We start from the raw sequence: 26,503 nt of genomic DNA, 5'->3' as shown, positions 1-26,503 counted from the left end.
AGATGGGGTTTCAAGACACCCATTCTCAGGTCTGTATGTAGTTTGTGTGGTTTTGCCTTTACCTCCGTGGAGGTTTCTCTGTATACTCGGTATATAAATGTAAATGGTGGTGAGGCACTTTAACTACCAGCTTAAAACTATTATTAAAGTACGCCAATTATCATATTTGGCCAGACCTAGATTGTAAGAAAGACGGTTTAAGCTGATGTGTTTTTGAGGCAGTGAGTCCTTCCTTAGTGACTCAACTGACTTCAGACAAAAGCAGCCTTTATAGCACGTTTCTGAACAATCATTCTGCGTTGTAAGTTTGTTGACTTTCCAGCTTATTGCCAAGTAAAGCATAGTCAATGAGTATTAGTTTTCAAGTTTGAGCCACATTTACTCATGTATGCAGGCTTAGCGTTGACAGAAGTACAAGTGGAATACCAAGTACCATTTACTGTGCTGTTTTTACTGTCATTGCTAATTTTTTTTTTTTTCCAAGTTCTTCAGAAACTATTTGCCTTTGGGTTTGACAATGCTAATCAGGAGCTTTATCAAACAATAGCTGTCAGCTTATAGCTGATTTGTTTGTCAGAAGCGTCAAGGTTCATGCTATTCAGTGTGTGATATATATGAATAGTGTCCACATATTTCCAAGAACAAGTTTTACATGCTTCTGCATAGGCAATGTGCAGTATGTGTTCAGTTAACATGTGGATGGAACTGCCCAAAATCCAGGACAGAGCAATGGTGTGGTTTGTGGCATGACAAGGGCGGGTCTGACCCCAAAGAGGACCAAAGGGCGCTTAGCTTTCAGGGCACAAATGTGGGCTTCTTGGACTGACTGTCTTAAATGGATTCTTGATGTGTTAAATATATATATTTTTAAATACGTATCACACCCAGTCACAGAACTAAATTTGAATTTCTTTATTTGCGATGGAGAAGTGCATGTAGTTCATCCTGTCATGTGGTTTGGGTATATATGTGTGTGTTTCTGCAGTGTGTTTAAAAAAAAAAAGGCCAAACAAACAAGAAACATGTTAGTTGAGGGGGAGTGGGGGTGTTAGAAAGGAAGACGATTATTAAATAAAAAAGTTAATTTGATATGCCTTTCCAAAGGTGCTGGATTTTATTTAAATGACCACCTGGGCTACTGGTACTTCTATTTTTTTTGTTTATTTACTTACTGGCTTGCAACAGTAGAGATGCAGCCAAGCTGTAAAGAAAAAAAGGATGTCTTCTCAGAGATGATCAATGTTTAACACATTTAACAAAGGAAGAAGCGTAGCTTTACATGTACACGTTACTGTTTGGGCTGCCAACAGGACAAAGCAGAAGGTGTGGAAGCTCTCCCTTTAGAGCCAGCATGAACTTGCATTAATATGCACCTGTATTTTCTGCTCTGGTATTATTTTTCCAAAAGTCCTCATCTGTGAACATGGTTAATTACCTTGAGTATTAAGAAAGTACAGCTGTGCTATAGAAAATGACTGTTGTTCTGTTGCCTAATACATGTGGTAGCTGCAGATTCTTAAGATTAATTAAATGTAGCAACGAGTCAGAGTCAAAAGATACTGTTTACTTAGTGAGTTGACTTCAAACATCTGAGTAGCTGAAGTTTGATGCTCATAATATCCTAATTAATGATAATATGCAGAGATAATTTGGGCTTGTAAAAACTTGTTGAGAAGCTCTTCTTTAACGGGAGGGTTAACAGGATGAAACAGCATAAACGTAAGGAGTAATATTACCTGGCATAGATGGCTATCGCTCTTATCAAGCTTCTTAAATAAAGATGTCACTAGTACACACACTTATTGATCTTGCAGTGGTACACATACTTATAGATCTTACGCTATTATTTAAAAATAATCTGTATTACTAAGCAAATGCTTCAGTTGTTAACTCAGTGTCTGTAAAACAAACAAAAAAAACCCCAAAAGCATCACTGTTAGATAGCATTGAGCATTGTTCATCAGTTAAAATAATACTGAAAAACAAAAATCTCAGAAGTTTGTTCAGTGACACAGGCGAGCTATGTCTTTAACACAACCATATGCTGCCCATTAGCTTTTCTTCCCATTGGAAAGACATGCATTTTATACTTTTTTTTTTTAACATTACAGGAGTTTGAAGATTATTATACTGGATAATAAACCCTGGATCTTGACAGATGTCTTGCCTCGGTTCTTTGTGTAGGATTTCATGACTGTTCAGGTTTAGAATCCATGTTCAAGGTCAGTACCCATGCACATGAAACTGTTCCTCATTTATTATTAGGAAAAGTTTTGTGCATTGCTTAAATTATACTTTATATCTGGGTAGACTATTTGTGAATTGAATGCCTTGGAATACTAACATGTATTTCAGCTGCAGAATCAAACTGAGTTCTTTGATTCTGTTGTCATTTTAATGATGTTCTGAATATGGGTTCTTTCCAGAAGTTAACCCATAGCTAAGGCCAGATCTAAAATGTAGTTCAAAGAAACAGAGAGATTCCCTTTCACTAACATTCTGTATTTGGATTTGACTGCACAAGGCACAGAGTCTCATGGATGGCAGATGTGTCCAGGCTCTCCATCCAGTGTGGCATACAGTTAGCCTGGGTAGTTGGAGTGTGTTTTTGCAGTAGTATGTATTATTCTTAAACGGGAATAATTAAAATGTAGGATAGGGAACGACTGATAAGAAACAGTTCTTCAAAATACAGTTTAGGAGTTGTCCTATGTAGAACCTGAGTAAGTGATGTCATGTTATTAAGAAAGATGTTCAAATGGGTGATTGTCCTGAAAGGCACAAGGAGAAATCTCACATTTTAATCACCCTTGATGGGCCTCCAATGGAGTATTGTGCCCAGGTATAAGCATTACATTTCAGGAAAGAGGATTTGTTGATGGTTATTGCGGCTGAAGAAGAAAAGACAGAGAACAGACATAAATCTTCAAATACATTAGACTTCTGCGTACAGGAAGGAAATAGTCTGTTCTCTACATCCAGAACATAATGAACTGAACTTAAAGTGCAGAAGGTTCAAGTCTGATGACTGGGAAAACCACTTTATGCCAAGCATAATGAATTGCTAGAATAGATTGCTAGGGGAGGTGACGGGCTCTTCATTATTGAAAAATTCTTCCAGGGAGGGTTAGAAAAACATCTCTTGGAAATTGCATAGGAACAGCAGACGTTGTCATGGGGGAGGAACACAGACTAATTACTCCTGAAGTCTCTTTTAGACATACGTTTCTGTGACAGTGTATACATCACACTCAAACTGTGTCAAAGTATTGCAAATTAGTTGTGGTAAGTAGAAGGCAGTAATAATTAATACTTAAATACAAATTTTGAGGAAATATATTTTCCTCAGGGTGTCACTTTTGGCATTGTTAGCAGTTAAATGAGTATCTTCCATTTCTTGCTGGGATTTACCCTGTTTCTTTCCAAACTTATTTTCTCACTGAATTCAGGTAATACATACCGCATTAAATGTACTCTTTCAAAGGCAGGTAGCTTGTCTTAACTTTAAACATAGTGAGGAGAATGGAAGATGACTTATCCTCAGAGAAGTCACTTCTGCTTGCCTCTTATTTGGTAATTTTTTACAATTGTAGGCTTTTTTTTTTTTTCCCAAAAAAACCCCCATTAACATGCAATTAAGACTTTGAATTTGTGTGAGACACTGGAGGAAGAGGCTAGTGACTTATGAAAGAGAATATATCTGGAAAAAGGGGAGAAAACACACAAGTTAGAAACGTACAGGGTAGGATTTAGAAAGCATTTAGAGTGTGGGGTATATGCCTGGATCTGGATTCCTAGTTCTGTACTTTCTAGGATTTAAGCTAACCTGCCATTCTTTAGCATTCTAGAATTCATCTGTTTAGCACAATTTAAGAGTATATTTAGAAATATGTAGTCTGTTTATCAGCACAGGGCATGTACCAATAGTATAGCTTGGTACAGTTCCAGCCCTTGTACTTCAGAAACATTTTGGATGAGATTTCATGTTGAGAAGAGTATTACAGAAAGAGAACTCAAAAGCTTTCTTTGCCGTTTTGTTTTCTTTTTTTTTTTCTTTATTTTCTTTTTAAACTTTTAACTATCTTTGGAAGCTTTCTAAAAAAAAAAAACCTGTCATCATGGAGGTATTTAGCCCAAATTACAACATTTTATAGGAAATGTTCGATGAAGAACTGGATAACTGCAGATGTATACATGATGAACACATTAAAAAGGTATGCCACAATGTGAAAATAAAAGATTGTGTTCTTGTTGGTTCATAATGACTGAATTTCTGTTCTAATGAACAGGCAGAAGGAGGGAATTAAATAATTAAAAAATATATGCCAGCTATTTTAGGAAACCTTATTAGGAAACCTTAAATGGTCTAAAGAACTGAAGGAAGGAATACAGACATTTTGGTCCCACTTCTTGAGTTTGCCTCAGCTGTAAGTGTTCATAGTCACTGATTTAGTAGAAAGTTAACAGCTTTTAAATAAGGCATTGCTAATCACTGAACAAGCATGATCTGCATGATATGGTCTCTTACCCAACTGGACTTATACATCCATGTCGCACGTGTACAGTTCAAGTTTTGTGGTATATTCTGGAAACTTTTTGTTTCTGCATTGAAGTGCACTTGGTAGTACTCTCAGAGCTGCTTTTTAAGAACTGTAAGAGATTTCCTTGAGGATTTTTTGGATTAGTCAATAACTAACAAAACCAGGAATTTCACTGCTTTAGGACAACACTGACATATCCCATGTAAACAGTATTATTGTTCTATGGTGACAACACTTTCAAAGATACCTATGTGGGACCTAGTCATCCAAGTTATTTGAAAATTGTGCCCTGTCTCTCCCTCCTTTCCTGATCCTTCAGCAAATATGCTTTTAGGTGGCAGCACAACGGATGGAAAGCTCCTGTAGGAGAATTAGACCCACCTGAATTAAACTGAGTAACAACCATTCCAACTGTTGACCACTGACAAAGCTATTAAGATACAATGGGGACATATCCTCCTTTTTTCCCAGAATTTTATTGTTCCCAGCATTCTCACTTCTTGCTTTATGCATCTTTGCCCCTCTGGTTCAATTCAGTAAGGCTATGGCTAGCTTAAAAATGGCCAGCATACGTAGAACTTCATCTAAAAATGAATAATGTGGGAGACTAAAACTTTTCACCACGATTTTGTTGTGAATTGCTATCATTAAATGAAGAAAACTGGTTAGGTGTGGATTTTTTCCTTGCAGAGTCTTAGAAAGTCCAGAAGCTGCTTTTTATTTCTCAGAAATATGTGGAGATGTCGAAATTCCTTGACCAATATGAAGATCAGACCTATTGTGAATGGAAAGTTCAGGAGGATGAAATTTGTCAGTTTAATTTAGACCAACTTCTAATTAAGTGTAATCCCAAAAATGGCCTCCTGAGTGTTAATTTTGATCCTAAGGTCTGTATGTATAATTGATTAAACCTCTCTCTGATCTTTTTCCTTGACTTCACATTCATAAAATGACAGCAATATTCTAGGGTATAAGTAAATGTTAAATCTTACTCATTTTGTTGTCTTTGTTTTCCAGTTGGGAAATCTAGTTGCCCTATACCTGCTGGAGGGACAATTCTTACTTTAAACAGTGAAGAAGGTTATTATAGTAGTAAATGGTTTCCCCAGAGACACATGGAGGAATATAATAAAGACAGTTAGCTCTTACCCTGTAAAATGCAGTGGTTCTTTAAGTTATCAAACTTCAAAAAGCCCTTAAATTCCTACCTTTAAATTGCTGACTACTAATTAAAAGGTGTCTCCTGTATACTTTTTTATACTCCAGTCATCAAATAGATATTCTAATGCCTTTGTATCTGAGATTAAATACAAAGTAAACAAAAAGTCATTGTGTTGAGGCTTCTGAAAGGATAAATATAAGTTAAACTGTTTTTTTCCTTCTTCTAGCTAGTGGCTTTATTGAGAGAGGTGAAATATCTCTTAATGTTGAACCAACCCAGCATTCCAGATTCTGCTTTTAGCTATGTGTGAGAAAAGGAACAGTTTTGCAAAGGTTCGTCGCGGTGGGATACATTAGCAAGTGTGTTTTGGTTTTTGTTTTTCTTCCCGCCCTGCCCTTGCAACTTGCGTGTGTGTACGTGAGCACGTGCATGGCTCTGACTATCCTGTTGCTGAAAGGAAGTATCGCATCTTTGTCTAACAGAATCCCACCCACAGCTTATGCTTCAGCTTGCAATGCTGGCCACAGCTGAGCATTAGGTACCCGGGGACAGTAGCAGTCTGGATCTTCCAGGCTGTGGGTCCAGTTGCCTTCCCGTAGCTTACCTTCTAGCTGGCAGCCTGTTCTGTTTTGAGACATTCAAGGTCTGCATGGTTTCCCTTTCATAGTCTGTAGACCTCCCTCTAATAGCTGTTCTGCCCAGAAAAGTGCATAATATCACGCGTGGAACATTAGAGGGATTTCATCTTATGCGTGTCTTTCCTGTGAACAGTGTATCGGAAGCCCTGAACTTCTTGTTCAGCTGTACAAGAGTCTAATGCAGAGGTAGAATATCCTCTGATGGAAAAAGAGCTGAGAACTATTGATGACCAGCTGAAAGAAGTGGAAGAAATACGCACAGGGCAGGCGACAACCTGCTGGGACTGCATCAAACAAGTGAAAATGTCAGTGTGTGATTTGGGGCAGAGTTTTCAGCAATCAAAGGACAACGTTGGATCAATCCAGAGAACTACGAAGGCTTGGATGGAACATGCCCTCTTTTTCAGGAAGAGTAAAAAAGAAGCTCTGTTATACCTGGATGACAAAGGAGAAAGACTTGCTAAAATATACAAAATGCTGCAAGAAGATAGCTACCAGATCCATCATCTTGTTGAGGTAACGGCCAAGTGAGCTGTATTTTGATGTGGTGATATGGGTGTTAAATATTTGACCATTAATACTTGGTCAGTTGTATGTTTTTGTTCAATTATTTGTGTAATTGCACAAACTGCGTAGAAGTTCTTTAAGACTGATGTTTGAAGACAAATAGGGAGAAGAGAGAATAATTCGGGGCAACATTTGAAAAGAACATTAGTGCTTTTAAAAGTTGGTAGTTTGGGAATGACTGGCAAGCTGCAGTCATGATAGTGCTGTTATCTCATGTCTGTAACTCTGAGCTATGTTGTTCCTGTGATCCCCACAGGTAAAGTAATTTCTGCAGCTGGAGAAATTGTCCTGAAACACTTTCTTGCACTAGATATATTGTGAAAAAATTTTGATTTGAAATGTGAATATTCCTTTCTTATATGTGTAATTAAAAATATACAGCTGATAATTTAATTCACCAGTTTACTTATGAATACTAAATCAAATTATAACATATATAAATATGAACTGCTGTATTATGTGACTACAAGTGATATGTCATACAGAGACTGAATCAAAGAACTTAACTTGAATTAAGATGTAAATGCAGAAGCAGGGGTTTTTTTTGTCTCTGTGCCCCATTTTTGCTAATATTTTGAGGGACCTGCTTCTGTGTCTACTGCAACAAATCTTTGTGTCTGTTATTGACATTAATCTTAGTGTTACTATCTGGAGTACCTTTTAGTTCAGTTTCAGACCTAATTTTATTTGTATCATTGCCTTTATACTATTGATATTTATTTTAAAAGATCAGAAAAAAGGTCTCTTTTTAACGTTTAGTTAAATATAACAAGGGTTGATACTGCAACGCAGAACAAACATGCAGAAGTATTCTTACAAAATGTGGCTATTCTGTCAAAGTTGCTGTATTTTATGATAACTTTCTGCCAACCTGTAGCCTTTTCAATGCAGGGATACCTTCACCCTTGCACTGAGCTTAGCTAGTGTAAATGTGATTCCAAGGAGATTCAGGAGTCTCCTACACTGACCAAAATACGGTCCAGGAGCATACTTAATATGAGAGATATTTGAGAGTGTTGTCTTGTGATATACATTAATTATATAAAATAATACTGAAACAAGGAGGTGTACTGAATGAAGATACACATTAACACAACCATATATTAAAGTACTTTTCAATTGTTTTTTCTTTGCTTATTTAGGGAAATTTAAAGCCCTTTAAAACAGATTCCTCCTCAGCCTCTTGGAAGATTTATATACAGTGCATTGATGACATTGTGGTTGATGGTTTATATAACACCATAATGCATTCCTTAGACTTCTTTTTGGAGAACACAGAAGAAAGTTTGAAGCCAGCTCCACTTTTTCAAGCACAAATGATCCTTAATGGCCCAGAGATTAACTTTAAACCTTCTCTAGATAAAGAGGCTGGTGATGGCTTTTATGACCTAATAGATGAGCTCCTGGGTGATGTTTTCCAGATGTCTGCCCAGGTGAAAAGGGTAGCAGCACACCTGGGAACAGAACACTGCCAGGAACAGCCTCTCCTCTTGTGTTTGGAAATAATGAATCCAATTAATTGCAAGTTGCAAGAAGCTTATTTTTACTTGCAAACTCATTTAATAGCATCCGTCTTCAAATCCTGAGCCTCATCTGTTCTCTCAGTTACACAGTTTATAGAGGCATAGTCCCATTCATTTCCAAAGGCTTACTCATGTTTTCACCCACTTCTGCAGCTGTGAGCAGCAGAAAGAAGTCATCCATTTCATGCTTTACGCGTAGCTAGTTTAGAGTAGCTGAATATTTATCTCTCGGTTCCTGTGCTGTGAGCTTCCACCTTGGGTGCCATGCTGAAGTCTGTAAATCTGCACGTAGTGGAAACTTAATCTCTTAGACAAGTAAGGGATTATCCACTAAACTGGTGGTCAGAATTATATATAGTCCATTAAAAGCTCAGCTTTGAATAACTTGCAAAGGATATCTATTCGGTTTGGTTTTATGTGTTCATATAATGAAAGGTAAACCCAAAATAGAAACAGCTGAGTGAATTGTAGTTTTTCTTGTTAATCTCTGGGGAAAAGGGATGGCATTCCAGTCTTTCATCTGTATGTAAATTTAACCATTTGGTATTACTGTCTCACTGAAACAACAAAACTTTTCTTTTGATGCCTAGAATGATATGGACAACATGTTTGATCTGTCTGAAATCAGGCAGGAGATTATGGAGAGACTGGCAAATGTTACGAGCAAAGTGCTGGAGTACAGAATATCTCTTGCTAGCTATGTGTCTCTCTGGCTGGAGGACCGGTCTGAGTTTATGAAGCAATTCCTTCTCTGTGGTCATGGTTTAGCATCCACAAAGATGCCTCTTACTGATGAAGTCTTTCAACAGCCTCCCACTATTAAACTGTTTAAAGAGCAGGCAAGAAAGCAACTAGTCTTAATTGGCTGTTTAGTGGAGGTGGGGATGGGGATTGGAAGAGTATACGCATTTATTTATCTCTCTTCTGCTCTAGATTGACATCTATGAAAATCTTTATGTTCAGATAAGCAACATTGAAGACTCAAAAATTTTTGAAACTTGGTTTAAAGTGGATACAAAGCCTTTCAAAATGAGCTTGCTAAACATTGTTAAGAAATGAAGCTGGATGTTTAAGGAGTATCTCCTGAGATTTGTCATTATTAGGTAAAATGGAGTGCACATGTGCATGTTTACATGCACTAAAGGAATTACTATAAGCTTGGGGTCTTTCTGCATGTAATGCTTCAATGATCTAGGTTTGCAGCTTTTTTTTTTATTATTATTTTCTTAGTGGTTTTTGTTTTGTTTTGTTTTCCAGGTATTGTACTTGCATATCCTGTTGGGTTAATTCTCAGTAGCAGCACTTACCATCTCTGGAAATCAGGCCCAGAAAGTCTTAAAATAATACAGTAAAACTGTATTGGTTTTATTTTATTTTATAAATAACTATATTTACTTTGTAAAACAACATAAGTAGTATCAGTGGGGCTTACTATATGTTTATTCACTATAGTAAGGAATGTTTGCTCTGTGTGTCATCATACCTGTCTCTCTTTGGTAGTCTAACTGACTCTGAAGAATTTATAAAAGTGGCAGATGCTGGACTCCAAAGAGAGGTAACCAAGGGAAATTATTGTGTGCTGGCAGAAATGATGGGCCATCTCTTGGCTGTGAAGGAGAGGCAGACAACTCCTGATGAACTCTTTGAACCTTTAAAAGAGATGGTTGCACTGTTAGAAAGCTATGGACAGAAGATGTCAAGTGAAGTTTATGTCCAGTTAGAGGTATGGTAGCAAAACTAATATTTCATGTACATATGTGTAGATAGTCCTAAAATAGCAGTATTTGATCTCAGTGATGTAAAATAATTCCATTCTCCTTGTTCTTTCTCAACTGCCAGCAATAAAACCGGGTAGCTTTTCTTATGTTCTTTAAAAGGCTCATTTTGTGTGAATGATGGAAAATCAGTTCAAAAAGAGATCTGTACATTTTGTTCTGATGAGGTCCATAGTTATTTTTTGCCGTTTTTTTAAATAACGACCAAATTGTGTTCACATTCATAAGCCTCCTCCCAGAAGCAGAGCCATATAGAAACTCCAGTGAGTGTATTTCCCATGTTGCTTTGCCTGCCTTAACACAGTTAGCAGTAGTTTGGGGCTCTGTTTAAATATGGATACAAAAGCTGGGATTTGATGCCTGTCAGATGATGCTGTCTTTTTCAGACATCGTCAGCCACTTGTTTCTCTATACATTCTGCCCCGCACCCATCCCAGTTATAATTATTTTGTGTGGCAAGTGAAATTTGGGGGAATTATCTGAATTAAGCAAAACTTGGTGGTAAGAATAGGTCAGAAAGCACTACAGCTGCAGTGGTTCCTACTGACACTAAAAGAAGACTTTATTAAGCTTTAATATCAGCATCTGTATATGACAGACCTTTACTTGGTCTGTTCTGGGAGATGCACTAATCTGTAAATAATGTTAAATAGAATTGGGTAGAAGTTCAACTAATGTTTTTCATCAGATAATCTAATTAGTTAAAATGAAAATTTCTCAACAGTTTCAGTGAGTTTTCCAGTCCACAGTGGAATTTCTGTGTCAGTCTGGTCCAAACCAGATTGAGGGGATGACTAGGAAAATAAAGGTAGGATTTTTGATGTGTACCTTAAACTAGTCTTCTAGTTATTCTGAAGTGACTTGGGTTCAGGCTTCTCTTTTTTGTACTTTCTTTTTTTCATCCTGAGGGAATGTTTTTTTTTCACATGGCTTACTGAACAGTTTTTCTAGAGATCTTTGGGAGATTTGTAGAGTGAGAAAGCTATTTCCGGGTCAGCTTTATATATTTGAAAATGTGTTAAAGCAGCAGGAGTGGACCTCTCTGTTTTACTGTGTGGAAGATTCCCAGCATATTTTTGAATGAAGTTTTATGTGATTATACCGACTTCATTAAGTTCAAGTGGTTTATGATTACTGATGATCCATAAAATTAATTCTTTTAAAGTTGACAAAAATTCTAGTAAAAGCTATCATATAGAGTATAGCTTGTGGTTAAATAAATCCTCCACTGTAATTTCTTATTCATAGGCAGGTGTTGGGGTATCCTCACTTAATATAGAAATTTTACTGGTATATTTCTGCCATTTGTGATATTTTTCCCTCAAGATAATGTTACCCTGTTAAATAGGAATTCCTTGAAAAATGGAATGCTGTTATGAGAGCTGTGTCGGTGCTGCATAAAGTAACTTCTCTTCAGGCATCTGAGGTTGCAGTTATTGGAAGAAAATGCACTTTACTTTGATGTATGTTGAATTCTAGGATCAGTCTTTTTTATCTGTTTGTTTTTTTATAAGAACATGATCAGTGACAGGTGCTATTAGCTGTATTTCATCAGGGGAAGCAGATGGAATTCAGAGAAAGATTTAAAATGGAAGCTCCCTTTCAGTTTGGTGCAGAAAATGCATATGCTCATCTCTAAGGTAAAGGGGAATCTTGGAAAAACATATTTGCTTGTAAACTTTCAGTGCTAAATCTAATGATATTTTATTGTAGATATTAAAATATATGTGGGTTCTGGGGTGTGTTGTTTGGGTGGGTTTTGTGGGTTTTTTTGTTTTGTTTTTGTTTCTCGTTTTTTTGTTTGTTTGCTGGTTTGGTTTTTGGGGGTTGTTTTGTTTTGTTTCAAGAAGCTGGTATAATTCTAGCACCACCAAATCTGGGTTTCTCTTGTTTCTCTTCTAATGCTCATATGCTTACTGATAAAAAAAATCTCAGAATACTTGCTCATATTCTTTATTCATGTTCCTTTAAAAAGTCAGTATAATGTGCTCTTGAATACAATAGTCTAAAGTGGACTATTTAATGCATCTTTTAAAAAACATCGTGAAGGGACTTTGTTAACATTTATACAACATTAATAAGTTAAGAGAACTATTATAAGAGTATAAATTAACTGTTTTCTATGTAGCTTTTGTTTTTGTAGTTCAAATAGAGTCCTTCATATGCCTTTTGGGTGCTTTCAGAGACAATATAAATGCAGCTTTTCAACATCTTTGCAGTAATTGCTCTCAGCTTTTCTTGTGTTGAATCATATATACAGGATCTATAGATTTCACTGCCAGGTTTAGGTAAGCTCAATATACCCTATAACTGTACTTGGAGTGCTCTTTTCCTCTTCAAGGCAAATCAGGAGCTTGAGGTGCTGGAAAAAGAAATGTTACTAATGCAGGAATCTGCACGACTATTTGAAGTAGCTATTCCAGACTGCAAGCAAATGAAACAATGTTGAAAAGAAGTGCAGTTGATCAAGATAGTTTGGGATATTAGTGTTTATATTAATGTAAGATTTTTTTAAAATTAATTATAAAGTTGTATAACATTGAAAATATATTCTTTTAAATTCGATTCTAGAAGTGTTATATTTTTTATTTTTAAAAAAAAAGTTTAAAATACTGAAGATTTTCATATTCCTTTTGCTTATGAAATTACAGTTGCTACATTTTAGGATACCCAGAGTAAAGATATCTCTGTCCTCAAGTTAACTAATTTCAAGATAATCCCAAAGCAAAACAACCTTGTAGTTTCATTTCAAGCTTTTTTAATACCAATAACTTGAATAATTAAAATCATTGAGTAAAAATTCAGAAAGCCAGAAAATTCTACTTCAGAACTGAGGATTGTACATTAGAAGGCTAGATGCAAGAGTCTGGAAAAATCAGTGTACATACCTGTATGGGATATCAGCCTTGTAACTTTCTGTTTCCCTCAAGAAGTTGTTTTTCATAGGCAAGGTTAAAAAATATATGTACTAGATTTTCTTTCCCTAACTTTGTGCATAGCATTTGTATTGCCAGGAGGGGGTGCAGAGCATTTTCCCCCACATTTCCCAGGTGCACCTGTATGTTGTCAGTGGATATAGGTGTGTGTTTAATAGTGCAAGAAAGGTACGTATGTATGTATACCTATCAGATACTGAAGTATGAAACTCTTTAAATGCTTGGCTTTTGGTTTGGATTTTGAGAAGATGGATTATTTTGTGTGCTTTCTAGGTAGTGTTGGTATAGGGCTGGAGAAAAATAAGGTCCAGGAGCTATTGCTGTGTGATGGGCTTTGCCCTGCATCCATTTATCTGTTATGTAGCAGAAGCTTGTCTTTACCAAATGTTGTTGATGCTTTTATCTGTACTTTCAGAGCAGCACTGATGATTGGACTAACACCCAGTGGACACAGATTAATGTGGAACAGATGGATGGTGCAGCTCAGAAGGTTTGCCAAGGCAGGTTCCATAGCTGTCTCTTTTTGGAATTTATCTGTCTTGGTGCCACCCGTTCCTCACTCTTCCCGCCCACTTCGATGTTTCAGTGGATTTGTTACTCATGTCCAAACTGAATGTTCTGGAGCGTGTTTTGTTTGGGGGGCTTTCCTTTAAAACTTTATTCTTCTGGGTGAGTTTCGAGTCCCCGTGGAGGTACATAGTAAAACCATGCTGTCACTTCTCTGAATTGAGGCAGTATGTGAAATAAAGAGGGTGGGGGTTTATGACAGGGCCCACCAGATGAAAGTCATTATTTTTAGAGACAGGTGGAATTTGCAGAGGTTTATCTGCTTAGCTCTTAGACATAGCTCCAGAGTGTTGGGAGTTGCAGCAAAGATGCTCACTTTTAAAGGGAGGGCACTTTCTCTTCTTGAAGTATTTGCAATGTTTTGTTGACAGTTGCCCTGCAGAAGACAATTCCAATGGGTCAAGGGAAGTATGAAGGAAAAATAGCAACAAAGCCCCCCTGACTATTTGCAGGACACTAGAGGAATAGCTGTGGTTCATAGACATTATAATAGTTGAGTATGGAAGGAAGAAAGTCTTGAACCTAATGGGTATAAAGTTTCTTCTTTACACGTTTGTTTCATTCGGGAATAAATAAGTTTAACTGCATGCCTGGTTAGTGCTTTAAGAGAAGAATCAGACTTTACAGCAGATGTCTTGGCTTAAATTGCTGCAAAATTATGGACTCCACCTAGCCAGTTCTGATAGTGGGGGTTGTCATGTTGTGATAGGGGTGGTAAAAGCAAGGAGAGAGTTGAAATAACTGCATTCTCCTTCTGCTTTTTCATCATTCACTGTGGCACATATGCCAGGTCCTGGAACAGAGAAGATGCTGATCACTGCCTGTGAGCTGATCACTTGTGTCATGTTCATCACGCTCCAGTGTGCATATGAGTCTCCCTTGCTCCTCTGAATGGTGGTTTTGAATGTATTGAATTTATGGATATTTTTATCTGCAGTGAAATAATTAATAAGAAAATTAGACTTAAATCATCAGGGCTGTGGTAAAGTAAATTGCTCTGATCCAGCAGGAATCATACAATCACTGTGTAAATGCAGTGTTAATACAGTTCCATTACTTTAAGTGACGTACTGGAAAGTACATTTCCAAAGCCTTTGCTTTATCTGCCACATAAACCAATGACCCCGATAAAATCTTCCCTAGTCTTGAGCTAACTACAACTGTCCCACACATCTGCACATGAAACAAGAAAGGAGAGCTTTCTGACAAACTGCCTAAATTTTTCTTAAAGTTATCAACAAGGTGACTGTAAATGACAAGTAATTATTGCAATTATTTTAACCCTATTCCCTAGGAAAGGTGGTCTTTGGATAAAGAAGTTTGGTCCTGGGATGTATATAGTAGCTTGGAGTTAAAGGTGAAGAATCTGATGCCGTCACTGAGAGCAATACTGGAGTTGCAAAATCCTGCAATCAGAGACAGACACTGCTACCAGGTCACGAATGTGACAGGAGTAAGTATTCAGCCACAGAGACCCTGGTGATGGTCTTTCATACTCTACACATAGACGCAGCAGTACTGTCAGGCATATGGTAGAGCCACTGCTGCCAACTATTCAGTGTATAAGTGGAGCAGAGATTTAAGTTTCAGGCAGAGGCATCTCATGGGTTGAGAAGTGAATTTGTGGTTTCTGCTCAGACAAAAGGACCCAATTCTCTGAAGGCAGACCTGGTTTGCTAAATTAGAGGGTTCTTCCATACCTGGCTGTCTCCCTGCTGAGCCTGAAAATAGCAGTAAGCTTGAAAGAGTCTGTCTGGTGTGGGACAGGGGAATACTTTGCAGTGAAAATTTCTATTAAATATTTATAAGGAAACAAAGCAATGTGGCTAGAAACTTTCCTGGCTAGCAAAAGAGAATGTTTCTTAATAGTGAAGAGAGGAAATAATGGGCAGAGGGAAATGGCAGGTAAGGAAAGGCAGGCCACCTGAAATATCAGCCTACTGGTACATTTTTTAAGAATTAGCGTATAGGGAGATTGTTGGACCTGACAGTAGATTTAAAAAAAAAAAAAAAAAAAAAGGGGGGGGGGGGGGGGGAAGAGACAGGTGTACCAGAATGGGGAGAGATGTATGTGTTTTACCCAGCTGTTGACAATATAACTGGAAAACCAAAGAAGTTTGTATGACCAAAAAAAAAAAATTATTTCAATTTCTCAAAAAGAATCCCAGTGGTTTTGGTTCCTAGGGTATAACATGGATCAGTTGTTAGTTTTCAAAATTTGAATAAAATTATTTTAACCACTTTGGAAAAAAAAAACAAAACTGAAGTTCAATTTTCAATCACTTTTTTAAAATGAAGAAAACTGGAAAGCTGAAAGAAAAACACAGAAGAGCATGAGCATAACACAATGGTTCTGTTCCTATATGCCAAGCATTTTTCACATACAGTTTTATTAAAAGGACATTTTAAAATTATTTTTAATGCAGAAGGCTCCTAAATGGGCCTAGCACAACATTTTTGTGATTTTTTTTTTTTCCCCTAACAAAAAAAAAGAAAAAAAGTTTGTAGTCTTTTCAAAGCCTTGATTAAAATTTAAAAGGTTTTTTTTTTATTGTTATCTTACAAAGCAGTAACAAAATATGGCAAATACCTCCACCACCCCCAAGATTTCTAGTGTGCAAATACTGTGTCTGTAGCTTACATCAGCTTCAATGGCAGCTGTGCAAATATACTTGGCTTTTAGTGTTATGACATACAGTATGTCACAGTACAAGAACGTGCAGACTATCACTTGACAGACTGTTTCAAAACAAAAATATACAGTAACAGCTTCAAGAAAGATTTCATCTAGGCTGATTAGGTTCAAAGTTTGGTGCAAATCTGAAAGTATATCTAGTATTTAGAGTGCATATAACTTATTTCATTGTTTTTTACTTGGACTCCATTTGAATACTTTGTTATATGCTTATGTCTGATTTTTCTTATTCATATACTTATTTTGCTCTCTGCTGCCTCTTTGCTTTATAGGTCAGGCTTTTAGTAGCGGAAAATACTACCTTGACAGACCTTCTGGGACTCCAGCTTCATAAAGCAGAAGATGAAGTCCAAAGTATGGTTGACAATGCTGTGAAGGAGTTGGGTACTGAAAAGGTGAGAGATGCCCATTTTTTCCTTCTGTTTTTGCTGAATAGTATGTAACAAACTACTTGATTGAGTTTTGTTTCAAGAAATTCATGATAGAATTGAATAGTTTCATGTGACTTACCTAGGGAGAAAAATTCACAGCCTAGTGAAACTAACTTCTTGTCTGTGGTGTCATTTACCACCACTCTGAATTAAATATAATTTAATTAAAATTCTCAACTCAAAATATGAAATGTGATATGCATAGGCAGATGTTATTACTACTCTTCTTGTTCCCAGATTTTGGCAGAAATCAGCCAAACGTGGGCTCCCATGGAATTTTCTTATGAAGAGCATCACAGGAACAGAGCTCCTTTATTAAAGTCAGATGAACAGCTGCTTGAAACTTTAGATAACAATCAAGTAAGGATTTAATTAATAGAAAAACTATTAGTATATCAATATTATTCACTCCCTTGCTAGACTTGGTCAGTTAAAACAATTCTCCTGAATCTTTATTGCAGAGAGTTATGTTTTCTCCAGATGTTAGTCCTGGGAAATTATATGTATGCTATGTAACTATATATATTCTAAAAAAATTCCTGTATCCACGGAGGAGTTAACAAAATTACAGCTTTCTAAGCTTATATCTTCTTAGATTTTTTTTTAAGTCATTTAATAATATGCTGTCCATTTGCTGTGTTTAAAGATGTCTTCTGCTACGATATACAATAATAAGTTACAGGAGAATTTGTTAAACTTTTATTAGCCCTAGTTCCTCTGTTTGATAAATTATTTTGATTAGTGCAGTTTTTTATGTGTTTTGTTTTTTCTAGGTTCAGCTGCAAATGATTCTGAAAAGGAAATATGTGGCATATTTCACTGAACAAGTGAAAGGTTAGCAAAATAAATTAAACATGGCAGATTCTGTCATTTCCATTTGGATGGAAGTTCAACCCACGTGGTCTCACCTAGAAATTATTTTCACTGGCTCTGAAGATATCGGAAGCCAGCTTCCAGAAGATGCAAACAGATTTGATGAAATCAACAGAGACTTGAAAGTTAGTAGAGTTAGTGGTTCATGTCCATTTATAACTTGTATTTTAATTATTTAGGGTAGGTAATTTAATAGATATTATTTTTAAAAATAACAATACCATATTGACAGTTTAGTTTGAGTACTTCTTTGATAGGCTTGTTTCTAACCCACTGAATTAACATTATTACAAGAGTCTCAGACTTACTTGGGAGAATATCAGAGGTAGATTTTGCATTCTTTATTATTAAAAATCAAAGTAAGTATTTGCCTTGTTTTCCTTTCACACGGACCGGCAGCTGCTGATTGACACATTGTCACAAACTGTGATTTGTGACAAAGTTCTGCAGGTCATTCCTTCACATGACTTTAATATTGTCTCTTATTTACTCTTTGTTAGCTTTTTAACCCCTGGAGTCACACAGAGATACGATACTTCTGAGTTACAGAAATCCCTTCTGCCAAACTCCGTATCATTTAGGACAATGACAGTTGAAATACAAGTTAACGGTCTATTATTTATTATTGGCCAAAGGTAATTACAGCAGTTAACCTAAACATTTGAACTTACACAAAATATTGTGTCTTAATTGTTCATTCTGTCCAAGAAAGATCACTGAACCCTCACTTAGTAAAGAGAATAACTTGTGTGTTATCAATATACCTATAACTCAATCCACATATGCCAGGGAAAGTTCTCATTATGTACATTTCTGAAAAGCTACGATATGATAATGATTTATAGGGAGGTTCTACATTTAAAATTTCAAATAAATTTCTAGTTATTTAAATTGCAGACTTAAACAATGTGGGCAGCAGCATGTCTAACTATATGCCAAAAAAAACCCCCAAAAATCTATATTCACAACTTTGTACAAGTTGACAACCCTGTTAAGAACAATGAAACTATTCATGGCATTTAACATGTATAAGTTTCTTCATGGTGTGTGTTGAAAAAGGCATTGGGCTTGCATGCATATGCAGAATTGTTGTACAAGTTAATGCTGCTGTTACGATCTGTCATTTTTATTTTGTTACACGAGACCTGATAGTATAATCGGTGGTATTTGCTTTCCTCCAGTGCAGTTCTCTCTGTTCTTTTTACATTTCCTTCATGTTCAGTCTAAACACTGTCAAAATACATTTTTGTAGATTTTTTTTTTCTTTTGCTGTTTAAGAAAAAGAACCTAAAACAAGCTGATGAGGTGCCTTCTTCCAGCTCTTTTCCCCAGTGCTTTTCTTGTCCCAGTATAGTAAAAGGTATGAAGTAGAAAAAAAATCTGAGGGGAATTCTACGTGTTGCAATAACTTCCTCGCACTTCTGTACAGCAGTTGGTGACCGACATAGCAAATATAAAAAATGTGATGGATGCTAGAAGCCAAAGGTGTACGAAAATTTTGAAGCTTTGCAGCACAGTAAAATTTCCAGCATGATTAAGAATTGTTCTAAAATGTAATTCTGGAAACAGTCAGGAAATTAGAATTTTCAGTTCTTGGTGAGGCAAGGAAGGTGGTCAGCAAAACCACCACCATGGACTTCTGGAGGGCTAACTTTGGCCTCTTCAAGGCACTGGTTGAGAGAGTCCCTTGGGATATGGTCCTGAAGGGCAAAGGGGTCCAGGAGGGATGGACATTCTTTAAGAAGGAAATCTTAATGGCCCAGGACCAGGCTATTCCCATGTGCCGCAAGTCGAACTGCCGAGGAAAATGACTGGCCTGGCTGAACGGGGAGCTTTTGCTAGGACCCAAGAAAAAAAGGAGAGTTTATCATCTCTGGAGGAAAGGGCGGGCAACTTGGGAGGAGTACAGGGATCTTGTTAGATCATACAGAGAGAAAATTAGAAAGGCAAAAGCTCAGCTAGAACTAAATCTGGCCACTATCGTAAGGGACAACAAAAAATGTTTTTACAAATATGTTAACAGTAAAAAGAATCCAAAGGAGAATATCTTTCATTTAATGGATACAGAAGGGAACATAGTAACCAGTGATGAGGAGAAGGCCGAGGTACTTAATGCCTTCTTTGCCTCAGTCTTTAACTGTGAGTCCAGTTATCCCCAGGGTACTCCACCCCTTGAGCTGGAAGGTAAGGAAGAAGAGCATAACATACCCCCCTTAATCCAGGAGGAAATAGTTAGGGACCTACTGCACCATCTGGACACTCAGAAATCTATGGGACCAGGTGGGATCCATCCAAGAGTACTGAGGGAACTGGCAGAGGTCCTTGGCAAGCCACTTTCTATCATCTATCAGTGTTCCTGGTCAACAGGAGAGGTCCCAGAGGACTGGAGGGTTGCCAGTGTGACTCCCATTTATAAGAAGGGTCGGAGGGAGGATCCGGGGAACTACAGGCCTGTCAGCCTGACCTCAGTACCGGGGAAGATTATGGAGCGGTTTGTCTTGAGAGCACTCACATGGCAAGTCCAGGATAAGAAGGGGATCAGGCCCAGTCAGCATGGGTTTACAAAAGGCAGGTCCTGCTTGACCAACCTGATCTCCTTCTATGACCAGGTGACCCGCCTAGTGGATGAGGGAAAGGCTGTGGATGTTATCTTCCTTGACTTCAGCAAGGCCTTTGACACTGTCTGTCATGGCATACTCCTTGAGAAGCTGGTGTCTCATGGCCTGGGTAAGTGCACTCTTCAATGGATGAAAAACTGGCTGGATGGCCGAGCCCAGAGAGTTGTGGTGAATGGGGTGAAATCCAGTTGGCGGCGGGTCACAAGTGGTGTTCCCCAGGGCTCGGTGTTGGGCCCTGTTCTGTTTAATATCTTTATCGATGATTTGGATGAGGGGATCGAGTGCACCCTCAGCAAGTTTGCAGACGACACCAAGTTGGGAGGCAGGGTCGATCTGCTTGAGGGTAGGGAGGCTCTACAAAGAGATCTGGACAGGCTGGATCGATGGGCTGAGGCCAGTCGTATGAAGTTCAACAAGGCCAAGTGCCGGGTCCTGCACTTGGGTCACAACAACCCCATGCAGTGCTACAGGCTTGGGGAAGAGTGGCTGGAAAGCTGCCCGGCAGAAAAAGACCTGGGGGTGCTGGTTGACAGCCAGCTGAATATGAGCCAGCAGTGTGCCCAGGTGGCCAAGAAAGCCAATCGCATCCTAGCCTGTATCAGAAATAGTGTGTCCAGCAGGAACAAGGAGGTGGTTGTTCCCCTGTATTCGGCACTGGTGAGGCCGCACCTCAAGTACTGTGTTCAGTTTTGGGCCCCTCACTACAGGAAAGACATTGAGGTGCTGGAGCGTGTTCAGAGGAGGGCAACCAAGCTGGTGAGGGGCCTGGAGCACAAGTCTTATGAGGAGCAGCTGAAGGAACTGGGGCTGTTTAGTCTAGAAAAGAGGAGGCTGAGGGGAGACCTTATCGCTCTCTACAACTACCTGAAAGGAGGTTGTAGTGAGGTGGGTGTTGGTCTGTTCTGTCAGGTGGCTGGAGATAGGACAAGAGGAAATGGCCTCAAGTTGAGGCAAGGGAGATTTAAGTTAGGTATTAGGAAAAATTTTTTTACTGAGAGGCTTGTCAAACATTGGAATGGGCTGCCCAGGGAAGTGGTTGAGCCACCATCCCTGGAGGTATTCAAAAAGCGAGTGGACGGGGTACTTCAGGACATGGTTTAGTGGGCATGGTTGACGGTTGGACTCGATGATCTTGAAGGTCTTTTCCAACCTAAATGATTCTATGATTCTATGAAATGAGAGCTGTCAGGTCACATTTGCTTTTTGTACAGGTGTGAGATGATCTGATAATATTTTTGTCATTTGTTTCTATTTGACATACTGGATTTGTACTGCTTTTTATATGATCAATTACATTTGAGGCATTGGTTCATTATTTATGGATTGCATGATGTAAAAATTGTCAAAAGTCTTAAAAATATGGTCAGTTTGGATCAAATTCTTTTTCTCCCCATCCACAGCCTGGCAGCTGGGAGTCTTTCTTTCACACTTCCAGCAGGAGATAGTGTTGATTGTCTACAGCAAAGGTCCTCCTTCAGCCCACTTAAACGTATGCCTTCAACTTGCCACTGATGTTCACTCTTCCTACCTGTAGAGGCAGCGATGTTTGGAGTCACAGCCTGTTTCTCCTTGCAGGAAAAAGTTGTACTAGGAAGTTACAAAGAAACAAAACAAACAAACCCAAAACACAAACCTGTTTTTTGAGATGTTGCTTCTGTTATGAGAGATACCAAGCTAATAGCTAAAGTGCATCAGTCACACATAAATAAATGTGTGGTTTTCCTCTCCAGATGATAAGCATGTAATTGAGTATTTGGATTCTTAATACTTTTTGTGTCAATAGCAACATGTGTGTTCATGTTTGTTATCCTTCATACATAAAATGTGTGCATCTCAAGAAAAGTGGTTATTTTTCACTCCACACACATTTTTTTTTTTTTTTTTTTTTTTTTTAATCTATCTGCAAATAACTGCCCTGTCAAGTAAGAAATTTTCTTCTTGTCCCTTACTTGCTAAGGCTGGACTCTTTGGAAGGTTGAAGGGGAGTTTCCACTTAGCCAAACTTATCTTTTCAGGGACTTTTCTGTCACCTTTCCATTCTCTTGGGTTCCTTGGTCTGAATGAGTAAAAAGAGCATGTTCCCTTTTTGGTTTCTGGAAAGGAAACATATAAGGTTTGCCACCTTATCTGTTCCTTACAGCTGTATTCATTGTTATTATTTTAAATTAGAAGTGGATTGTATTGTTCTGTTTTACTCTTTGGTCCGATTTCCTCCTTAACTGGGAGGGAATTCTTGGCTTTAGGGTGATTAAAAGCACGTATCGTTAAAATCTCTGTCTTATTTTCAGACTTTCTCTTTGTGAAAAAGCTCTGGCTTTATATTTAGAAACCAAGCACGTAGTTTTTCCATGCTTCTATTTTGTTTCTTCAGCAGACTTGCTAGAAGTTCGTTCAAAAGGAACACAGCCAAAACAGGTGAACCTCCTTGCATCTTATTGTACTCCATTTTATCTACAGAAAGGCAAGTTTTCCAGCTAACCATGTGAGGAGATAGTTTGTAGAACTGCACCTTTGTTTCTGAGTGTTAATTTACTTCACAAATAGGATCACTTTGTGTAAGGAAGGTAGTAAACATTTTCCCGCCAGCTAGGGCAAGTACAAGGTGTTCAGCAAGGAAAGCTGAAACCATCATTCTGAGGAGAAGCGTTACAAATCTTGTGGTGTCTCTTGCTGGAAATTTAGCCATGTGCAATTTGCATTTATTTGGATTTTTGGTTTGTAGGTTTGCAGGAATTGAAAATGGAAAAAGTCAATGAGATCATCAAATCTATTCTCTTTCTAGCATGGATTGATCTAATTTCAGGCACACTATGCATAGTGATGATAAGTAAGACTGAAAGATCTATGGTCTCTGTTAGGCTGTAACTGACTGAGCTGCTGACCATTGTACGAGGAATGTTTTTTGTAGCTATCCTTCTGTTTTCCTACCTTGAACAATAATCTGCTAGGTTTTGTGACGCTTTGAGACCAATTTATATAAAAGCACAGGCACTTTGATGTATTTCAGAAGCTTTGTACTATGTTATCTATGTGCCAGATGATACTCCTGGCCTCAGTGACTATCCAGCTGTGGCCATTAATTCTTTGAGTGCTAGTTATTGGTGTGTCTCAGGTAAAGCCTTTTCGGATGCAATGTGACATGTGACAGAAGAACTGATGCTTTCCAAGAGGATGAAGGGCATGTGAGGCTTGAACACTGAGCCTTTTCAAACATGGTGACAGAGTCTCACAGCTTCTTTATGTAACTAAGTCTCAGTGACTTGTTTCATTCACTCATTGCTCTGCACCTTATATAAGAAAAGCAACTAAATAAATCTTCTGTTCTAGTTACCAGGCATAGAGCATGCTGGCGTGTAGACAGTGATCTTCAAACTCCATGGTCCTTGGAGAGGTGCGTAATTACACAAGACATTTAGACCTGAATCAACAATTTGTGAAATATGCACTAGCCATAATTAATAATTTCAAGACCTCTCAGTTTTATATTGAGCTACCTTTGTCCTTCAGATTCTTCTGATGACTGACAATAATGTAATTAACCTCAGATTTTCCCATAAAAACCTCCTGTGTAGTGATGATGCTACAGACAATCAAATAGCATTGCCTTGTCAGTCTGTGCCACCAGGGAAGTACTCTTCTTATTTGTTCAGTTGGCATAAGTGTTCTAATACTATGGAAAAAAATGTTTTTCATTTTTGTAATTGTCTTAATCAACATTTCATTCTTAAGTTTTAAATCACCTGGTCATTCAGTGCATCTTACTTGCTAAGATCAATTGAAGCACTATGTGCTGAAAGCATTAGAATAAGAAACATAATTGTAAGATAAGTGTAAGGACTTCATGTTTTCCAGTAAGTTGCTAAGAACTGTTAAATTTTGCTGAACCACAAAATCTTATTGTGTATAGCAAAATTTAGGATGGTAGTCATCCCATCCACTCTAATAGAAATATGCATTAAAGTAGTGTGATTGACACAAATCTAAGGTAAATGGTTTCCTTATGTCCGGTACTTTTTGGGTGCAGGTGGCCCATTATCTTACCAAACTTTTGGACAATATTGCTGATCTTACATTTCAAGAGAATATAGAGGAAACTGTAAATACTGCCCTTGGGATGTTCAGCAGAGAAAAGGAGTATGTTCCGTTCTATGAAGGGTGTGGATGCAGTGGTCAGGTATGTTGAGTTATGTGAAATTTCCTTTACAGATCTTGCCCTCTATGGGATGTAGATTAAATAGACACTTTCAATGGCATGAAATGCTGCTTTTAAAAAAGTAAATCTAGAAAAAAATAAAAAAACCCTTACAAGTATTTTTTCCAAATTCTAAAATAATTTGTGGTGCAGAACTGTGTAATAAACTAATAATTTAACAAATTGTCTAGGTGCCCCTTGTATGTAAGTTTGGGGGTTTTTTTTAAGAATAGAGAGCTAAGTGTTTAGGAGCAGTGAAAAAGGAAAAAAAAAAAAGTACTAAAAGCCACAGAATCGATGAAGCCTGTGGTTAAATGTTGCATTTCTCATACTTTCTCTCTTCTTCTGCCTTTTTATTTCATCTTAGATTATACTTTCAGATCCCCTCCTCTCTTATCCTTTAGCACACACCTCTCCAGACCTCCAGCTCTCTCCTGTGTCCCCTATCAGCTGAACAGGGTTTTATCTGTTTTTGAGCCTCGTATTTGCTAATTGGCCAGCCAGTATGTGTGCTAACTGAGTAGTGGTAGGTCAGAAAGAACAGATCAGCAGCTTCTGAGACAATAACTTATTGTTCTCAGAACAGTGCTGAATGGATAAGCATTCACATTGCATAAAATCAATGTTGCATGTGGTTCTAATGATTGATTGTCTCAGCAGGGAGGCCCCAGACTGAATGGACAAATACATGCAGCTTGCCTCTTAGAGACAGTTTCTCCAAGATCAGCTACGTTTGAGTGCATAGAGACATAGGAAAGACTGTATTGTCTGTGTTTACTCTGTGTCTGTGACCAGAAAAACTTCAGACTTTCATATCTGGAGCTCTAAGACGGTATGCCTGTGTTCAAGTCAAGTGGATATGTAAAACAAAACAATGTCTGGTATCTCAGTAATTGGGAAGGGCTCCTGTGAGCTAAACCCTACTGAAGAGGCAGTAGGAGAGAGAAAATGGAACAAAAAAACCCCCACTCTCATTTCAAATTTGCAAAGAATGTTGATGTAAAGAAAATCCTTTATAAAGATTGAGATAAGCTTCCTATATTGGTAGTATAAAATGTACCATTTATATTACGTGCATAAATGTATGCACGTTTGGGGGGGGCGGTCTTCAAAAGGTAGAGTCTTGGTGGCAACACTGTGAGGAAACACTACACAAAACAGTGCATCTCTACATCACAGAGGCAATACTGGCCTATGAAGAGAAGCAGAGAGAACAGTGGGGTTTTGACTATGCAGCCCAGGTTGCACTTACTGGTTCACAAATCTGGTGGGTTTCAGATGTTGAAATGACATTCACTAGGCTGGAAGAGGGCTTGGCATCAGCCCTGAAGGATTGCCACAAGAAGGAAGTGTGAACATCATCTTTTTGTTTAATGCAGTGAAAAAATAAGTACAGTGTGAAAATGGTCTCATAAAAAGAGAGGAGTGGCATATCTAGTAATTTCAGTCCTGTAGTAAATAAACTGCTATTAACACCTACAGAAAAAAGAAATGCACCTTTTGCTTCCATTTCTGTTATCTCATGGGCATTGTTATCATGTCTTAATTACTGGGGTTTCTGTAGGATTATTCTGAACTGAGATGAAAGGTAAAAGCAAAGATACTGCCGAACATCAACCATGATGGTGTGACAAGAACAGAGTATGCAACCAGTATGTATAGAAATACTAAACACATGTGTGTGCGTAAGGAAGTCAAAACTGTTGGTTTTATTTGTGTCAAACCAGTTTACTTACAATATTATTAGTTTTAGTCCCACTTCAGAAGGGTACCTTCTGCAGTTTGATTTTTTTGTTTGCCCTTGTTTACCTCTAGCTTATTTTGAATGTTTTTGTCCTGGTGCGAGTATTTCTCCTCTCTGTGAAAATTTTAAGTAGTTTTGGTTTTCTTTTCCAACCTAGAAAATCTGCCAAAGGGAGTATGAAATATGAAAGATACTTTTAAGGGGGAGAAAATCTGATAGAGATGTCTGAAATTATTCCTGT

General features: G+C 37.8%; 1 protein-coding gene across 1 annotated transcript in view; it reads left to right on the top strand.

The window, feature by feature from the left end:
• Positions 1 to 26,503, top strand: part of DNAH11 (dynein axonemal heavy chain 11) — a 166,536-nt gene that overhangs the window by 17,095 nt on the left and 122,938 nt on the right. Inside the window, 24 exon segments of the mRNA XM_041122452.1 lie at positions 2,142 to 2,222; positions 4,092 to 4,244; positions 4,339 to 4,427; positions 4,861 to 4,903; positions 5,270 to 5,428; positions 5,930 to 5,998; positions 6,000 to 6,035; positions 6,475 to 6,517; positions 6,520 to 6,857; positions 8,051 to 8,381; positions 9,020 to 9,270; positions 9,365 to 9,534; positions 9,932 to 10,154; positions 11,748 to 11,846; positions 12,548 to 12,706; positions 13,558 to 13,617; positions 13,619 to 13,642; positions 15,004 to 15,162; positions 16,677 to 16,799; positions 17,073 to 17,195; positions 17,609 to 17,870; positions 22,608 to 22,741; positions 24,351 to 24,500; positions 25,634 to 25,867. Of these exon segments, the coding sequence (XP_040978386.1) occupies positions 2,142 to 2,222; positions 4,092 to 4,244; positions 4,339 to 4,427; positions 4,861 to 4,903; positions 5,270 to 5,428; positions 5,930 to 5,998; positions 6,000 to 6,035; positions 6,475 to 6,517; positions 6,520 to 6,857; positions 8,051 to 8,381; positions 9,020 to 9,270; positions 9,365 to 9,534; positions 9,932 to 10,154; positions 11,748 to 11,846; positions 12,548 to 12,706; positions 13,558 to 13,617; positions 13,619 to 13,642; positions 15,004 to 15,162; positions 16,677 to 16,799; positions 17,073 to 17,195; positions 17,609 to 17,870; positions 22,608 to 22,741; positions 24,351 to 24,500; positions 25,634 to 25,867 (3,513 nt within the window).

This window comes from Aquila chrysaetos, chromosome 3, assembly GCF_900496995.4.
Source record: "Aquila chrysaetos chrysaetos chromosome 3, bAquChr1.4, whole genome shotgun sequence".
Lineage (NCBI taxonomy): Eukaryota > Metazoa > Chordata > Aves > Accipitriformes > Accipitridae > Aquila > Aquila chrysaetos.
The sequence above is the reverse complement of the archived record's forward strand: the minus strand, read 5'-3'. Positions and strand labels throughout refer to the sequence as shown.